Below are 16210 nucleotides of genomic sequence, written 5' to 3'. Positions count from 1 at the left end.
CTCAATTCAAAGTGTTGGAAATGACCTATAAAGCTCCACATGGCATTGGATCCAGACTACCTTCTGCCGCATGAGTCCCAGCGACCGATTAGGTCCCACAGAGTCGGCCTTCTCCAGGTCTCATCAACTAGACAAAGTTGCTTGGCGGGGCCTAGGGAAGAGCCTTTTCTGTGGTGGCCCCGCCCCTTTGGAATCAGCTCCCCCTGTAGATTTGTACTGCCCCCACCCTCCTTGCCTTCTGCAAGAATCCTAAGACTCATTTGTGCCGCCATTGAAGCCATTAGATCCTTGCCCCCTGGCCAATGAATGTGTTGAGAGAATATTGAGCGAATTGAATGACTTTTTTTAATGGCTTTTTGGGATTTTCAGACTTTTAAATTTAATTAATTGGATCTAAGATGTTGTATATCGTTTATTATATGTTGTAAGCCACCCCGAGTCCTCGGAAAGTCCAATAAATAAATAATGATTTGCAGAAAATAGATGAATCTAAAGTACATCCATCTTGGAGTATAGAGAAGAGAAGAGGATGGTTGTTGCAGGAATACTAACAGGATACCACGGAGGAGGACCCTCCTGTGATATTTCTGTGGGTGCTTCAGGACAAGCCCACTGCAAAGAAAACAATATATATTTCAAGGATTTCTGTCTGTGTGGACAGATATGTCTGTGCCCTGTAGTAGAGGAGAACGGAGAGTTAACAAAAGATAATTCTCTTACAGAGCAAGGAATGACAATGACTCACAAAACCGGTTCTTTCATCATCCCACATATGTACGTTCTTGAGAATGAATGCCTTTGTACTCAACTCCAACGTCCCTAGACGCTTCCAGGACATGCTAAGTTCTAGTTTGCAAAACGCTGGCTGGATCTTCAAGAAATGAAACACTTGCGGGGAGGGAGATAGTGGTGGATGGACAGAGACGACCCGGTCAATGGGGAGACCGTCAACCTTTTACACAAAGCTGGTGGAAAGGCAGCCACGTCCTCCTGCTTTCCAGAAAACATTTCTGGAGATGGATGGATGGAGAAATGGATGGAGGAGAGAGAGAGAGAGTCATAGAGTGGGGGGGGGACAAGAGAGACACATGGGCAAAATGACTTTGGAGATTCTAAGTTATCCAGGTGATGGGTTCTCCCAGTGCTTCATGCATCCCAGAGGTCGGTCAGGTCCCCCAGAGTCGACTTACGAAAGGCAAGGAGGGTAGGGACGGTACATATCTTTGGGGGAGTTGATTCCAGAGGGCCGGGGCCGCCACAGAGAAGGCTCTTCCCTAGGTCCCGCCAGACAGCATTGTTTAGTCGACGGGACACCGAGAAGGCCAACTCTGTGGGACCTAACCGGCCGCTGGGATTCGTGCGGAAGAAGACAGTTCTGGAGGTATTCTGGTCTGATGCCATATAGGTCATTACCAACATTTTGAATTGTGACCAGAAACTAATCGGCAGCCAGTTTAGGCCGCGTAGTGTTGACAAGACATGGGCATATCTGGGAAGCCCCATGATAGCTCTCGTGGCCGCATTCTGCACGATCTGAAGTTTCCGAACACTCTTCAAAGGTAGCCCCATGTAGAGAGCATTGCAGTAGTTGAACATCGAAGTGATGAGGGCATGAGCGACTGTGAGCAATGACTCCCTGTCCAAATAGGGCCGCAACTGGTGCACCAGTTGCCGATCAGTTTCCGGTCACAATTCAAAGTGTTGGTTATGACCTATAAAGCCCTTCATGGCATTGGGCCAGAATATCTCCGGGACCGCCTTCTGTTGCACGAATCCCAGCGACCGATTAGGTCCCACAGAGTGGGCCTTCTCCGGGTCCCGTCGACGAAACAGTGTCATCTGGCGGGACCCAGGGGAAGAGCCTTCTCTGTGGCGGCCCCGGCCCTCTGGAATCAGCTTCCCCCAGAGATTAGGACTGCCCCCACCCTCCTCGCCTTTCACAAACTCCTTAAAACCCACCTCTGTCGCCAGGCATCGGGGAATTGATTCCCCCGGGCCATTTCCGCTTTATGTATGGTTTGTCTGGGATGTATGACTGTTTTTATATTAAGGGTTTTAAATGGTTTTTTAATCATTGGATTTGCACTGTGTTTTTTTTGTTGTGAGCTGCTCTGAGTCTTTGGAGAGGGGCGGCATACAAATCTAATTAATACTAATAATAATCAGACTTTCTACTAAATCTGCACTTCTATTCTACTAGTTTTTCTCATCATTCCTTTCACCCATTTCCTCCCATGTTGATTGTATGACTGTAACTTGTTGCTTATATCCTAAGATTTTTATTAATATTGCTTCTTCATTGCTTATTTGACCCCTATGACAATCATTAAGTGTTGTACCATATGATTCTTGACAAATGTATATTTTATTTTATGTACACTGAGAGCATATGCACCAAGACAAATTCCTTGTGTGTCCAATCACACTTGGCCAATAAAAATTCTATTCTATTCTATCCTATTCTATTCTATTCTAATAATACTAATAACAACAACAACAACAACAACCAGGCGAACCTGTGGAAGCGCCCAAATATGGACAACCTTGACAAGACAACTCCAAAGCACAACCGAGGAAGACCCTTCAGCCTTGTACTCATGGCAGTTCCGGTGTTTTATTAATTATTCCCTGGCTTTGGCACCCTACTTTCTTTCTGGAGAGCAAGCACTCTGCGGGCTCTTGACAAAGGAAGCCGTAGATATGGATTTGACACCCACCGAAGTCTATCTTGTCAGCTGCGAGGCCGACAACAATTAGCAGCCTTAATCCCCTTTGAGCCGGGAAGCCATTACTCACCGCGCGAGAGCCTTATCAATCAATACCATCACAAAGAAGCAGGCAATTAATGGAGCTAAAGTCTTACTTCACAAGCCTTAATTCTCACTGTGTGGCTCGGGGAAGGGAGGGTTTGTGATCGTTATAATTAACTGGCGGTATTCAGCCAGGAGTTATTCAGTGAAACTAATCTGGGTTTGGAGATGACAAGAGGCACCGTGTGGTACCCTCACCTTTGTTATTTGACCTCCCGCTTTCCATTCACTGATAGCAGATTAGCAGGCAAGGCTGACAGGCAAAGGTAATTAACAGCTGAGACCCTCGGAAGTCACACAGGCAGGCGGTGGGTGGGTGGGGGGAGGGAACGAAAGGAGGAGGAGGGGAGGAAGAAGAAGAAGAAGAAGAAGATAAAGTGAGGCGTGTCAGCACCACAAGGAAGGTGAGTTGAGGGGAGGAGGAGGAGGAGGAGAAAGAGGAGAAGGAAGAGAAGGAGGAGGAGGAGGAGGAGGAGGAAGAAGAAGAAGAAGAAGAAGAAGAAGAAGAAGAAGAAGAAGAAGAAGAAGAAGAAAAAGAAGAAGAAGAAGAAGAAGAAGACCCAGCATGGATCTGAAGCTCGCCATCTGCAAACGTGGTTGCTCACATTCGGCCTCAGTGCCCCTCCTTGGGAGAAGGAAGGTGATGGATTGTGCAGAGATGGATATACTGTCAAGAAAACTAGAAGAGAGGAAGGATTCGGGCTGCTCTAAAAGACGGGATAACTTTTATAATTGGTAGAAAGAAAGAGAGAAAGAAAGAAAGAGAGAAAGAAAGAAAGAAAGAAAGAAAGAAAGAAAGAAAGAAAGAATCTCAGTATGCTCAAGGTTGACTCAGCTTTCCATCCTTCCGAGGTGGGTCAAATGAGGACCCAGATTGTTGGGGGCAAGAGGCTGACTCTGTAAACCGCTTAGAGAGGGCTGGAAAAGCACTGTGAAGTGGTATATAAGTCTAAATGCTATTGGTATGCTATGGCTATTCACAAAACAGCCGTATTATTTGACGACAGTGGTAAACTGAGGCGAAACCCATTTGTTCAGCCACAGAAATTTTGGGCTCAATTGCCGTCGCAAGCCAAGGACTGCCTGGTCTCATTTCTGCTTTCTAGAGTCTACCCAACTGGCAGGTTGTCCCAACATCGTCCTCTTTGCAGGGACCAACACAGCGTGGACACCTCCCCATCCTCTGCAGAAACACACACACAAAGGCTCTTTGAACTCTCCGGAGTTCCCAGAACTCAATTAACATCCATTTGATATCAATAAATATGCTAAGCAGCTTCCTGTTTCCGAAAGTCTCCACGCTAACCAGGCGCACCAATGCACACTCCTCTGTCTCTCTCTCTGTCTCTCTCTCTCTGTCTCTTTCTCTCTCTCTCCCTCTGTCTCTCTCTCTCTGTCTCTCCGTCTGTCTGTCTCTGTCTCTCTCTGTCTGTCTCTGTCTCTCTCTGTCTGTCTGTCTGTCTGTCTCTCTCTCTCTCTCGGCTGCTTCTGAAGCTCGGCTGGCTTCTCTTTGGAGATGAAAGAGAATGGACTTGCAAGGAAAAGGAGGAGGAGGAGGAGGCTTTGCCCTTCCAGACCCCAGAGGTGCGGCACTCCACTTGTCACCTGGCATCCCCGCTCATTTCAGCCTGTGTTCCCTGCTGAGCACGAGACCCCGTATTCCTGTCCCAAGGCGAGGGTGGCCTTTCTGGGCTCAGCTGGGCTCCAGGAGGCTCCCTAGATCTCTCTGACCTTCTCAGAACCATGGGGATTAAAATGGATGCAGCGTACAATCTTTTCTCTGCCTTTTTTAAAATAAAAAAATATACTCTTATGAAAAGTTTTTTTTTAAGATGAAAGAGAAAGAAGGGGAAGAGAAGAAGGGAGAGAGGGGGGAAGGAAAGAGGGAGGGAGGGGAATAGAAGAAGGAGGGAGGGATAGATGGAGGGCGGGGGAAGGAAGAAAGGAAGAAAGGAGGGAGGGGAATAGAAGAAGGAAGGAAGAGAGAGAGGGAGGGAGGAAAGGAGGATGGATGGAAGGAAGGAAGGAAGGATTTGTTTATAGATAAGAGATGGACTGTAGGAAAACATAGGTAATATTTTAATGCATTACTAAATTGTTTATTCTTGCTGTGATGAAGGGGGAAGTCATTTCTTTATATATTTCTTTTCTTTTTCTTTACTATTTTTCTATTTTTCTTTTTTCTTTTAGTTTGTACTCACTCTTATTCTTGTTCATTGTAATGTTTAATTAAACCATGATAAAAAATGGTGATAAATTTTTCATTATAAAGAAATCAGAGGGATTCCCCCCCCCCCCTAAAAAAAGCTTGGCCCAAAATGTTCTGCCCTGCACTTTAAGACAAATGCAAGAAGATTTTTTTTCCAGGAATTTGATTTTATGCTCTGCTTCCTGTGTTTTCTTTGGCCCCTTCCTTTGGAACCTGGGGGATCCTAAAGTTTCCTTGTTTCTCTTTGTATTTCATCCGGCTTTTGTCCCAAAGGTGCATTTCCAAGAGGCAACTGGGCTGTCTCTTTTTTCTTTGAAGATTTTTTGGGGTGGATGAGAAGCGAAATGTCTTTAAAAAACCCCTAGAAAGTCTAGTTGCCTCTTGAAAAAGCACCTCTTTGGGACAACTACGATCTGGAGGTCCGAGAATCTCCAGAGACGTCTGGCCTTTGGTCTTCCAGTCTCTGACATCCTGAAATCACAACGGTCAATCTTATTTATTTATTTTATTTATTAATCAGATTTGTATGCCGCCCCTCTCCGCAGACTCAGGGCAGCTCACAGCAATAATAATACAATGTAAACAAATCTAATATTTAAGTTAATTTAAAACACCAATTTAAAAACCAATCATACATACTAGCATACCATGCATAAATTTTATAAGCCTAGGGGGAGGGAAAGTGTCAATTCCCCCATGCCTGACGACAGAGGTGGGTTTTAAGGAGCTTGCGAAAGGCTAGGAGGGTGGGGGCAACTCTGATATCCGGGGGGGAGTTGGTTCCAAAGGGTCGGGGCTGCCACAGAGAAGGCTCTTCCCCTGGGTCCCGCCAAACGACATTGTTTAGTTGACGGGACCCGGAGAAGGCCAACTCTGTGGGACCTAACTGGTCGCTGGGATTCGTGCAGCCGAAGGTGGTCCCGGAGATATCGTTGAGGGTCTTCTCAATTGTCCTGAATGCTCAGCCTTTTGGGTGGTGGGCTTCTCTATGGAAGAAATGGAACGGAAAATCTACCCCATTTGGAGATGGGGTTTGAATCCCTTTTAATTGTGGCACAGGGTTTTTAACGATTGATTTTTTAAAATTCTTGCTGTTAACTCTTGTTTTGTGCTGATGCACTTTTAAATGATTCGATCGCGAGCCATTTCCAGCGGCTATTTTATTGCTTTCGTTTCCCCTTTTTTGAGAAGCGTCTTGGGAAAGATAGATATGGTAAAAGAAGAGGTCGCCATTGATTAGAGGGAATTAAACAAACTGTCCCTGGCAGAGGTCCGCTTTGAAAACGTGTCCTTTCCCTTGCGTTTAGACACGGACTCTCTCGTTTCCTTTAAGTGGCCGGGTTTCAAACTGGCTGCAAGCACAGTTCACACAACCAGAATTCCTTGTTTGGGCAGGTCACAACTGGACATCGAGCACAAGTAGTTCACCTCCCAACAACACAAAGCCAGAGTGCTGAACTTCTTGTCCCCACAACTGGTTACGCCACCAGCACAAAGGGGGGATATGGAAACACACAAATCCTATTCTGCTCTTTCCTCACCAGATTTACAAGCCACGGCTTAAAGAACAGTCTCCAAATGGGTGAACAGTGCGGTCAGGCAGTAGGGAAAGCAAGTTGAATGCTTGGCTGCATAGCTAGAGGTATCACAAGCAGGAAGAGGGAGATTGTGATCCGGTTGTATAGAGCACTGGTGAGACCTCATTTGGAATAATACTGTGTCCAGTTCTGGAGACCTCACCTACAAAAAGATATGGATAAAATTGAATGGGTCCAAAGACGGGCTACAAGAATGGAGGAAGGTCTTAAGCATAAAACGTATCAGGAAAGACTTAATGAACTCAGTCTGTATAGTCTGGAGGACGTAAGGAAACGGGGGGACATGATCGAAACATTCAAATAGGTTAAAGGGTTAAATAAGGTTCACGGGGGAAGTGCTTTTAATAGGAAAGTGAACCCAAGAACAAGGGGGCACAATCTGAGGTCAGTTGGGGGAAAGATCAGAAGTAACGTGAGAAAATATTATTTGACTGAAATAGTAGATGCTTGGAACAAACTTCTAGCAGACATGGTTGGTAACTCCACAGGAACTGAATTTAAACATGCCTGGGATAAACATAGATCCATCCTAAGATAAAATACAGGAAATAGTACAAGGGCAGACTAGATGGACCATGAGGTCTTTTTCTGCCGTCAGTCTTCTATGTTTCTGCCAACATTGTGTGCATTTCACAAGGGTGCCCTTGTTTTCGTGTTCTTTCCACCCTCTTCAAATAAACTATCTCAACACTATCTCAATCATACCATTCTCAAGTGCTATATCAGCAAAGGGGTGAGGGTGGGGAATCAGAAACAGGAATTCACTTCCCTAAGTTCTAATTCTCCATTTAATGCAACAGAGAAAGTTAACTAGGGATATCACCCCATCCCCCCAAAAATAACCCCCAAATCGGGATCCAGCAATCCCTGATTCTCTGTCTTCAATATGCCAGGTTATTTATTCCTGGATTAGCACCCGAGAACTGCAGCTTCTGTACACGGCTTTCACAAAGACATTTTTAACCTGGCTCGATACTGTGCAGACAACAAACCCCGCCACTCAACAACACACCTTTCTATCAATTCTCTTCCAATCTCACTCTTTCTACCTCTCCTTCACTGCTTCCCGCTATTCCGGATCTTGAATTTTTAAAAATCCCTCGATTGATCCCTTGTCAGAACCCCGAGAGACAGAGTAGCCTTATAGCCAAAAAAGAAATTTTTCCTTTTTATTTCCTAGCCGCCCAATCATACCGCCATTACATCTAAATGAAAAAGAGGAAAAGCTTTCTGCCAGGATGGTGTGTTGGTGTGTGTTTTTCCATTTCCAACCCAATCTTGCTAGGGTAGATATTTATATATAGCTTGCAAAGGGGAAATTAAGGCATGGAGTGGGGTGGGGTGGAGGAAGGCAGGCCCACCCCAGGAAATCAATGTCCGAATCCTCTAACGTGGCTTTTCATGGGCTAAGCTGTCCGCAGCAGGAGAGGGGAGGGAGAAAGGGGGCCGGGGAGCCACGGTGGGGGAAATTGGGGAGGGGACAGGAAAGACGAGAGAAGAAGACGAGGTGAAACATCTTCTAATCTATAGCATTTCGCAAATTGATTTCCCCTTTAGGGAGAAGAGAAAAAGGAGGGAGGGCCTACTCCCATGATTAACACTCTCTGAAGAAAGGACCGGTAATTTCCACCGCAATAATACATTTTCTGCCTCTATCAAGCCTCTTTTCCTCCGCTCGCTCGTAGCATTTAAGTGTCTGATTAGCTTGGCCTGCTTTAGCCTCCCTTTGACGGAGAGCTCAAAATCGTTCAGCTGCTTCGCAACTTGCCTTGCCTGCAACCACAATTCCGGGAGAGGGGAAGAAGCCTCCACGAAGGGTGGGAGGTCTCAGAACATGGACAGTGGGTCAGGTTATTCCTTATTCCAAGCTAGGTTTGGTCATCATAATATATATTTTTTAAAATGTTGAGGATTAGGGGACTGGAGGCTAAAAGCTACGAAGAACGGTTGCAGGAACTGGACATGGTTAGTTTAATGAAAACAAGGACCAGGGGCGACACGATAGCAGTCTTCCAATATCTCACGGGTTCCACAAAGAAGAGGAAGACGATCTATTCTCCAAAGCACCTGAGGGTAGAACAAGAAGCAATGGGTGGAAACTAAACAAGGAGATAAGCAACTTAGAACTAAGGAGAAATTTCCTGACAGAACGGTTGATCAGAGGAACAGAAGTTGCCTCCAGAAGTTGTGGAAGCCCCAACAGTGGAAAGTTTTTAAGAACAGATTAGACAACCATCTGTCTGAAGTAGTGTAGGGTTACCTGCCTAAGCAGGGGGTTGGACTAGAAGACCTCCAAGGTCCCTTCCAACTGTGCTATTCTATTCTATTCTATATTCTATTCTACATTCTATTCTATTTTCTATTCTGTTCTGTTCTCTATTCTATTCTATTCCAATCAAGGAGAGAAGCAACCTAGGAATAAGGAGAAATCTCTTAAGAGAAGAATTAACCAGTGGAATAGCTTGTCTTCAGAAGTTGTGGGTGCTCCATCGTGCAGGCTTTCAAGAAGAGACTAGAAAGTCATTTGTCTGGAATGGTACAGAGTCTTCTGCCTGAGCAGGGGGTTGGACTAGAAGACCTCCAAGGTCCCTTCCAAATCTGTTATTCCGTCATTCAGAATCACTCTGAGCCCCAAGCTGCGCGCAGGGGATCAACCTATAGAGCAGAGTAGGCACCTAGAGAAATTACACCCATAGGAAGGGGTAAAAAACCCCTGTTTTCTTTGGCCACTCCCCTTGCGAAGTTGGGCGCAACCCCCGGCTCTCTCCTTCTCCTCTTTCCAAGCTGCATTGCATCCTCCAAAGGCTCCAGGTTGCTCCTTGGCTCTGGGCAGGTTGCCTTTTGGCTCTTCTGGAGAGATTTGCTCACCTGCAAGGAAACACCCAGGGCTGCATTCCTGCCATTCCTCACCGACTCTCCACTCCAATTTAGATAATTGCTGGTGCACAAGGAGGCCTCTGTGCGAAGAGAGACGGCTCTGAAAGGAACAGGCGCGGTGGAATAACAAAGCTGCCACTACGGAACCTCAAATGCCAAAAGAGCCTCTGAGATGCTGTGGAGAAGGTGGGGGGATTCCTGATAGGGGTCAAGATGCCCCCCCCCCCCACTTCAAGGTGATCTTGAACTGGCAAGCTGTGGGTTTTTACAGAGCTGGGAAGAACAATTTCATTCCATCCTTCTCCCGCCGGGAAAGCCATCTGTTGACTCTTGGTTTCTTTAAGATGGAGCCACTGGCCTTTTCGCTCTCAGAAACAATGCAACAGACCCAGGCAACACTTCTTGGCTCTCCTGTGTACAGTTCTGGTCACCGCACCTCAAGAAGGATCGAATGGAACTGGAAAAGGTGCTAAAGAGGGCAGCAAGAATGATCGAGGATATGGAGCCCCTCCCTTATGAAACCAGGTTGCAACGCCTTGGTCTCTTTAGCCTTGAAAGACGGCGTTTAAGAAGTGACTTGATTGAAGTGGATAAAATCCTGCATGGGATAGAAAAGGTGGATAGGGAAAATTTCTTTTCTTTTATCACACAACACTAGGACGAGGGGGCCCTCCCTAAAGCTCGTAGGTGAGAAAGTGAGGACAAATCAAGGGAAATATTTCTTCACCCAGAGGGTCCTTGGTTGATGGGATTCCCTTCCAGAAGAGGTGGTGACAGCTGTCAGCCTGGAGAGCTTCAAGGCAGGATGAGACAGATTCAGGGATGCCAAGTGTATCATAGGTGGTGATTGAAACAGATGTCCAAGTGCTGCCTCTATGTTGGGTGAGGCAGGCAGGGTTCCCTTGGGTCCCATTTGTTGGGGGTCAAGGGAAAGGGAGGGTCTTGCTTTCTCTTTCTGCTCAAGATCCCCTTGGGCAATTCATTGGGTGGAGCTCAGTGGCAATGCTCCAAGACCCCAGGCCTGTCAGCAGAGCCAGATTTTCACAGATTTCCAGGAGGGTGTGGGCGCTACAGACCCCCAGGGATAGTTGGTTCCAGAAAGCTGGGGTCACCACCAACTAGTCTTTTTCTCTTTTTCCTTTTCCCTTTCTCTCCTGTCAATTATTTCTTCCACCTACTCTTCCTCCTCCCCCCTTTTCTTTCTCCTCTTCCCCACCTCCCCTCTGTCTCTTCCTCCTTCCCTTCATCCCCTTTCTCCCTTTCTCTTCAGTCTCCGCCTTCCCCCTCCTCCTCTTCCTCCCTCCCTCTCCCACCCTCTTCCTTTCTCTCTTCCGCCTCCTCCCCTCTCCTCCCTTTTCTTTTCCTCCTCCTTTTCCCTTCCCTTCTTCCCCACTTCCCCAGCGTCTCCCCTCCTTCTCTTTCTCCTTCCCCTCTTCTTCCTCCCTTCCTCTTCCTCCTCCTCCTCCCTTTTCTTTCTCCTCTTACCCACCTCCCCTCCATCTCTTCCTCCTCTTCCTCCTCTTCTTGCTTCCCCTTCTCTCTGCTGCTCTGCTGACTCCCACCCCCCTCTCTCCCCGCCGGCTCCTGCCTTCAACCGGGCCCCGGTTAAACAGCCCATTAAAGAGCAAAATATTCAGATGTGCAATTCACCATCCCGGCACCCAGCCGCCGCCGCCGCCTTTGCTATTTAGCGGAGGAGCTTCGGATGGCGAAAGAACAGATTTAGGAGCCTTAGGAAAAATGCGATGGCACTGAAGCACGGCAGCGGCAACGAGACCTATATTTGCAGGGGGAAAGGACCGATTCTCCTCCTCGGCTCACTCCAGACTTTCTCCGGGGCTACAAGAAATGAGACGGCGTTTGGATTGCTCCGCCTGAATTGAATTTTTAAACTGCTCCCTGAAGACACAATGCCGAGGAAAGACATTAGCCCATCAAGCGGTGGGGGGGAGACGAGAATTCAAGGGCTAAAAATAAAACAAGCGGGGAGGAAGGAGCAACGGGCGAGGGGAGAGGAACACCAGGAGGAGACCTGGCTGGCTCCACAGAAGGATGGAAGGAGGTGGGGGCTGGAGAAGCAACCAGCTCTTTCTCTGCAAAACCATCCCCACTGCTGCTGCTGCTGGCAACAGCGAGTCCTGAACTAGCAATTTCCTCCTTCCAGAATTAGACACCGGAGCACCGGATGTCCTTCAAGAAGGACACGGGCGTTTGCCTCCCTCTCTGTCCTCGGGGGTTCAAGAGGTCCCCCCCATGGGCCCTCGGCCTCTTGCCCTTCCCGTTGGGGATCTCCATCTATCGGAGAAGTGGGAGGAATCCGTTACAGGGAGGAGGAGATGAAGGAACAAGCAAGGACAGAGGGATGGAGAAGAACTTCCTGGAGTGATAGCAATAGCATTTAGACTTATATAGCGCTTCACAGTGCTTTTACAGCCCTCTCTACGCGGTTCACAGAGTGTAAGACCTCACCTACAAAAAGATATTGACAAAATTGAATGGGTCCAAAGACGGGCTACAAGAATGGTGGAAGGTCTTAAGCATAAAACGTATCAGGAAAGACTTCATGGACTCAACCTGTATAGTCTGGACTCTGGAGGACAGAAGGAAAAGGGGGGACATGATCGAAACATTTAAATATGTCAAAGGGTTAAATAAGGTCCAGGAGGGAAGTGTTTTTAATAGGAAAGTGAACACAAGAACAAGGGGACACAATCTGGGGTCAGTTGGGGGAAAGATCAGAAGCAACATGAGAAAATATTATTTTACTGAAAGAGTAGTAGATGCTTGGAACAAACTTCCAGGAGACGTGGTTGGTAAATTCACAGTAACTGAATTTAAACATGCCTGGGATAAACATCTATCCATCCTAAGATAAAATTCAGGAAATAGTATAAGGGCAGACTAGATGGATAATGAGGTCTTTTTCTGCTGTCAGACCTCTACGTTTCTATGTTTCTAAGCATCTTGCCTCCAACAATCTGGGTCCTCATTTGACCCCCGTTGGAAGGATGGAAGGCTGAGTCAACTTTGAGCCGGTGGTGAGACTTGAACTGCTAAACTGCACTCTACCCATTGCACCACGGAGGCGCTACCTACCTATCTATGATTATAATGGGAGCATCAGTTCTTCAGCGTTTTGGTCTCAAAGACCTTTGACAGTCGTAAAGATGGCTGTGGACTCCAAGGAGCCATGTAGGTTCTAATCATCCGGTATTGACCGTGAGAAATTAAAATGGAGAAACATTAAAAGTATGGATTGATTGGACTTTGTGGAGCTCTTGAAAGGGTATCTGGGGCACCTCCGAAAGTCCTCAGAGCCCAGTTGGAGAACCGTTGGGCTTAGAATAACTGAGGGGGGTTGAAACAGCCCCAAGGAGGGAGAGAGAAGAGAGAAGGGTGTAAAGAAGTGGTCAAAATCTTCTTTAAGTCACTCCATGAAGACAGAGAGTTCATTTTTCCTGTTCCCTCTTTCTCAAGCCACTTCATCCTCCAGATCTTTCCAATTCAGGTCATTCTCCCTGGTCCTCAGACTCTCTGGCCCTCCTGCTCCTTGACCGCTTGTCACAGCACCAAACTTGGCAACTTTAAAGACTTGTGGGCTTCAAAAAGATTTGTTCCACTGGTTAATTTTCCTCAAATCAAGAAGTTTCTCCTTAATCCCAGGTTGCTTCTCTTCTAGATGAGTTTCCATCCATTGTTTCACATCCGGCCTTCAGGTGCTTTGAAGAACAACAGAGCAATGGAGTTGGAAGGGACCTTAGAGGTCTTCTAGTCCATCCCACTGATCAAGGAGGAGGACTTGTACCATTGCAGACAAAGGGGTGTCCAACATCTTCTTGATAACTTTCAGTGTTAGAACACCCAGTCGTTCCACCGATTAATTGTTCCAACTGTCAGGAAATTTCTTACTCCTAGGTTGCTCCTCTCCCAGATTAATTTCCATCTGTTGCTTCTTGTCCTGCCTTCAAGGGCTTTGGAGAAAACAGCGGTACCTCTACTTACGAACTTCATTCATTCCGTGACCAGGTTCTTAAGTAGAAAAGTTTGTAAGAAGAAGCAATTTTCCCCATAGGGATCAATATAAAAGCAAATTATGTGTGTGATTGGGGAAACCACAAGGAGGGTGCAGGCCCTGTTTCCTCCCAGGAGATTCCTAGAGAGGCCCCATGGAGGCTTCTCCCTGCCTTTTCCGACCCTGTTTCCTCCCAGGAGATTCCTAGAGAGGCCCCACGGAGGCTTCCCCCCACCTTTTTTGGCCCTGTTTCCTCACAGAAGATTCCTAGAGAGGCCTCACGAAGGCTTCTCCCCACCTTTTCCGGCCCTGTTTCCTCCCAGGAGATTCCTAGAGAGGCCTCACGAAGGCTTCTCCCCACCTTTTCCGGCCCTGTTTCCTCCCAGGAGATTCCTAGAGAGGCCTCACGAAGGATTCTCCCCACCTTTTCCGGCCCTGTTTCCTCCCAGGAGATTCCTACAGAGGCCCCACGGAGGCTTCTCCCCACCTTTTCCGGCCCTGTTTCCTCCCAGGAGATTCCTGCAGAGGCCCCACGGAGGCTTCTCCCCGCCTTTTCCGGCCCTGTTTCCTCCCAGGAGATTCCTGCAGAGGCCCCACGGAGGCTTCTCCCGGCCTTTTCCGGCCCTGTTTCCTCCCAGGAGATTCCTGCAGAGGCCCCACGGAGGCTTCTCCCTGCCTTTTCTGGCCCTGTTTCCTCCGAGGAGATTCCTACAGAGGCCCCACGGAGGCTTCTCCCGGCCTTTTCCGGCCCTTTTTCCTCCCAGGAGATTCCTAGAGAGGCCCCACGGAGGCTTCTCCCTGTCTTTTCCGGTTACAGTTTCGGAGGCTCGGGTTTGTAAGTGGAAAATGGTTCTTGAGTGTTCTTGAGAGGCAAAAAAATCTTGAACCCCCGGTTCTTATCTAGAAAAGTTTGTAAGTAGAGGCGTTTGTAGGTAGAGGTACCACTGTACTTTGATCCCCGGCCTTCTTGGTGGGAGCTCCACTCTTACTTGTAAGGAGGAACAAGAAAGCTTGCGAGAAATCAAAGATTCTGTGGGCAGAGCCTTTGAGATCCCAAGATTGGTGAGGGCTCTACTGAAGTTGCCCTAGAAGGCTGGCACCCCTCGATCTCCGAACCCAAAGGATCGCCACCATCTCCCCCCCTCTCTCTTACCTCTGGGGTCTTCAGCCTGTTTGGCTAGTTTGCGCAAGGCGGCGGCAAAGCTGGAGGAGGGCACGGCCTGGACTTGTAAAGTGCTGTTGGCTGCCGGACTGCCAGTGGGCACGAGGGCGCCATTGATAGGAGACGGGGTCAGGGGGCTGACGGTGGCGGTAGTCCGGGTGGCGGTCGAAAGCATTCCTAGAGAGGGAGACTTTGGCTCATGGCTCATGCCTGAAAGAATGAGAAAAAGAAGCCCCGTCACTGGAAGAGAAGGCATCACACTTGTATCACACACCGATATATACACACACACAGGCCAAGAGGGGCCAACCGAAGAACCCCGGGGAGAGGAAAGAGCAAGGGATGAGGAGGAAAGATGCCCCAATAATCCTGCATTGACTTTCCAGGAAATGTGCATGATAAGGTCACCCAACTTTGGCATCTTTTAAGGCGCATGGACTTCTGGGAGTTGCAGTTCTTGTGTCTTAGCATAGCAACAGCATTTAGACTTATATACCACTTCACAGTGCTTTACAGCCCTCTCTAAGCAGTTTACAGAGAGTCAGTCTCTTGCCCCCAACAATCTGGGTCCTCATTTGACCCACCTTGGAAAGATGGAAGGCTGAATTGACCTTGACCCTACTGAGATTTGATCTGCCAAACTGCTGATCAGGAGAAGTAGCTTTCAGTACTGCACTCTAACCACTGCGCCACCGAGGCTCTTAAAGACACCAAGGTTGGGGAAGTCTGTTCCAGGCATTTTGTAAGAGAAGACCTGGAGGTCTGCATCTTAGAAAGTAAAAGGTTCCCTAACCGAATTGATGTAGAAGACAAAGGACCAATAACTGGGGCCAGACAATCATGGAAGGAAACCCACCCACAAGCTTGGAGAACGAACCTTCACCCTTCTACCTGTCCAGCCATTCCCTCTAAACTTCTAGGACACTGCCTAGAAGTTAAGATGTCTAGAAGACTAAGACTGCCGAGAAGTTAACAGTCCAAAAAGATGGACTGTTCCAATCAGCTGCTAGACGAGATCCAAAGATCATCTAGTCCAGGGATAGGCAAACTTGGCTCTTTATGACTTGCGGACTTCAACTCCCAGAATTCCTGAACCAATCATGCTAGCTCAGGAATTCTGGAAGCTGAAGTCCACATGTCATAGAACAGTGTTTCCCAACTTTGGCAACTTAAAGATATTTGGACTTCAACTCCCAGAATTCACCAGCCAGTGAATGCTGGCTGGTGAATTCTGGAAGCTGAAGTCCACATGTCATAGAAGAGCCAACTTTGTCTACTCCCTATCTAATCTGATCTAAGAGTCTCTGGAGTGTGATTCTTATTCTTCCATCTGCAGAATCCAGATCGTAGTATCTATCGCTCCTTAACCCAGCCTTCCAAAGCATCTTTCCTCCAGGAAGGATGGAGTTCACCCAACTCCTATGATGTTGCACAAATACACACACACACACACAGCCTTTTTCACATACAACACAACAAGCCTGCAAGGAAGCAAGATGCCCCTCTGTTCCTTCCTTCAAGCGATTAGAAACACGTCCAAGC

The 16210-nt window shown here is 47.6% G+C and overlaps 1 protein-coding gene across 4 annotated transcripts in view; it reads right to left on the bottom strand.

Annotated features, from left to right (window-relative positions):
- GSE1 (Gse1 coiled-coil protein) overlaps nt 1-16210 on the bottom strand; it is a 319547-nt gene that overhangs the window by 45651 nt on the left and 257686 nt on the right. For all 4 annotated transcript variants that reach the window (XM_070761849.1, XM_070761851.1, XM_070761850.1 and 1 more), the window contains exon 3: nt 14660-14878. In XM_070761849.1, the coding sequence (XP_070617950.1) occupies nt 14660-14878 (219 nt within the window). The remainder of the gene's footprint in view (nt 1-14659; nt 14879-16210) is intronic.

This window comes from Erythrolamprus reginae, chromosome 9 (assembly GCF_031021105.1).
Source record: "Erythrolamprus reginae isolate rEryReg1 chromosome 9, rEryReg1.hap1, whole genome shotgun sequence".
Taxonomy (NCBI): Eukaryota; Metazoa; Chordata; class Lepidosauria; order Squamata; family Dipsadidae; genus Erythrolamprus; species Erythrolamprus reginae.
Note: the sequence above shows the minus strand (reverse complement) of the source record. Positions and strands in the feature narration are given on the sequence as shown.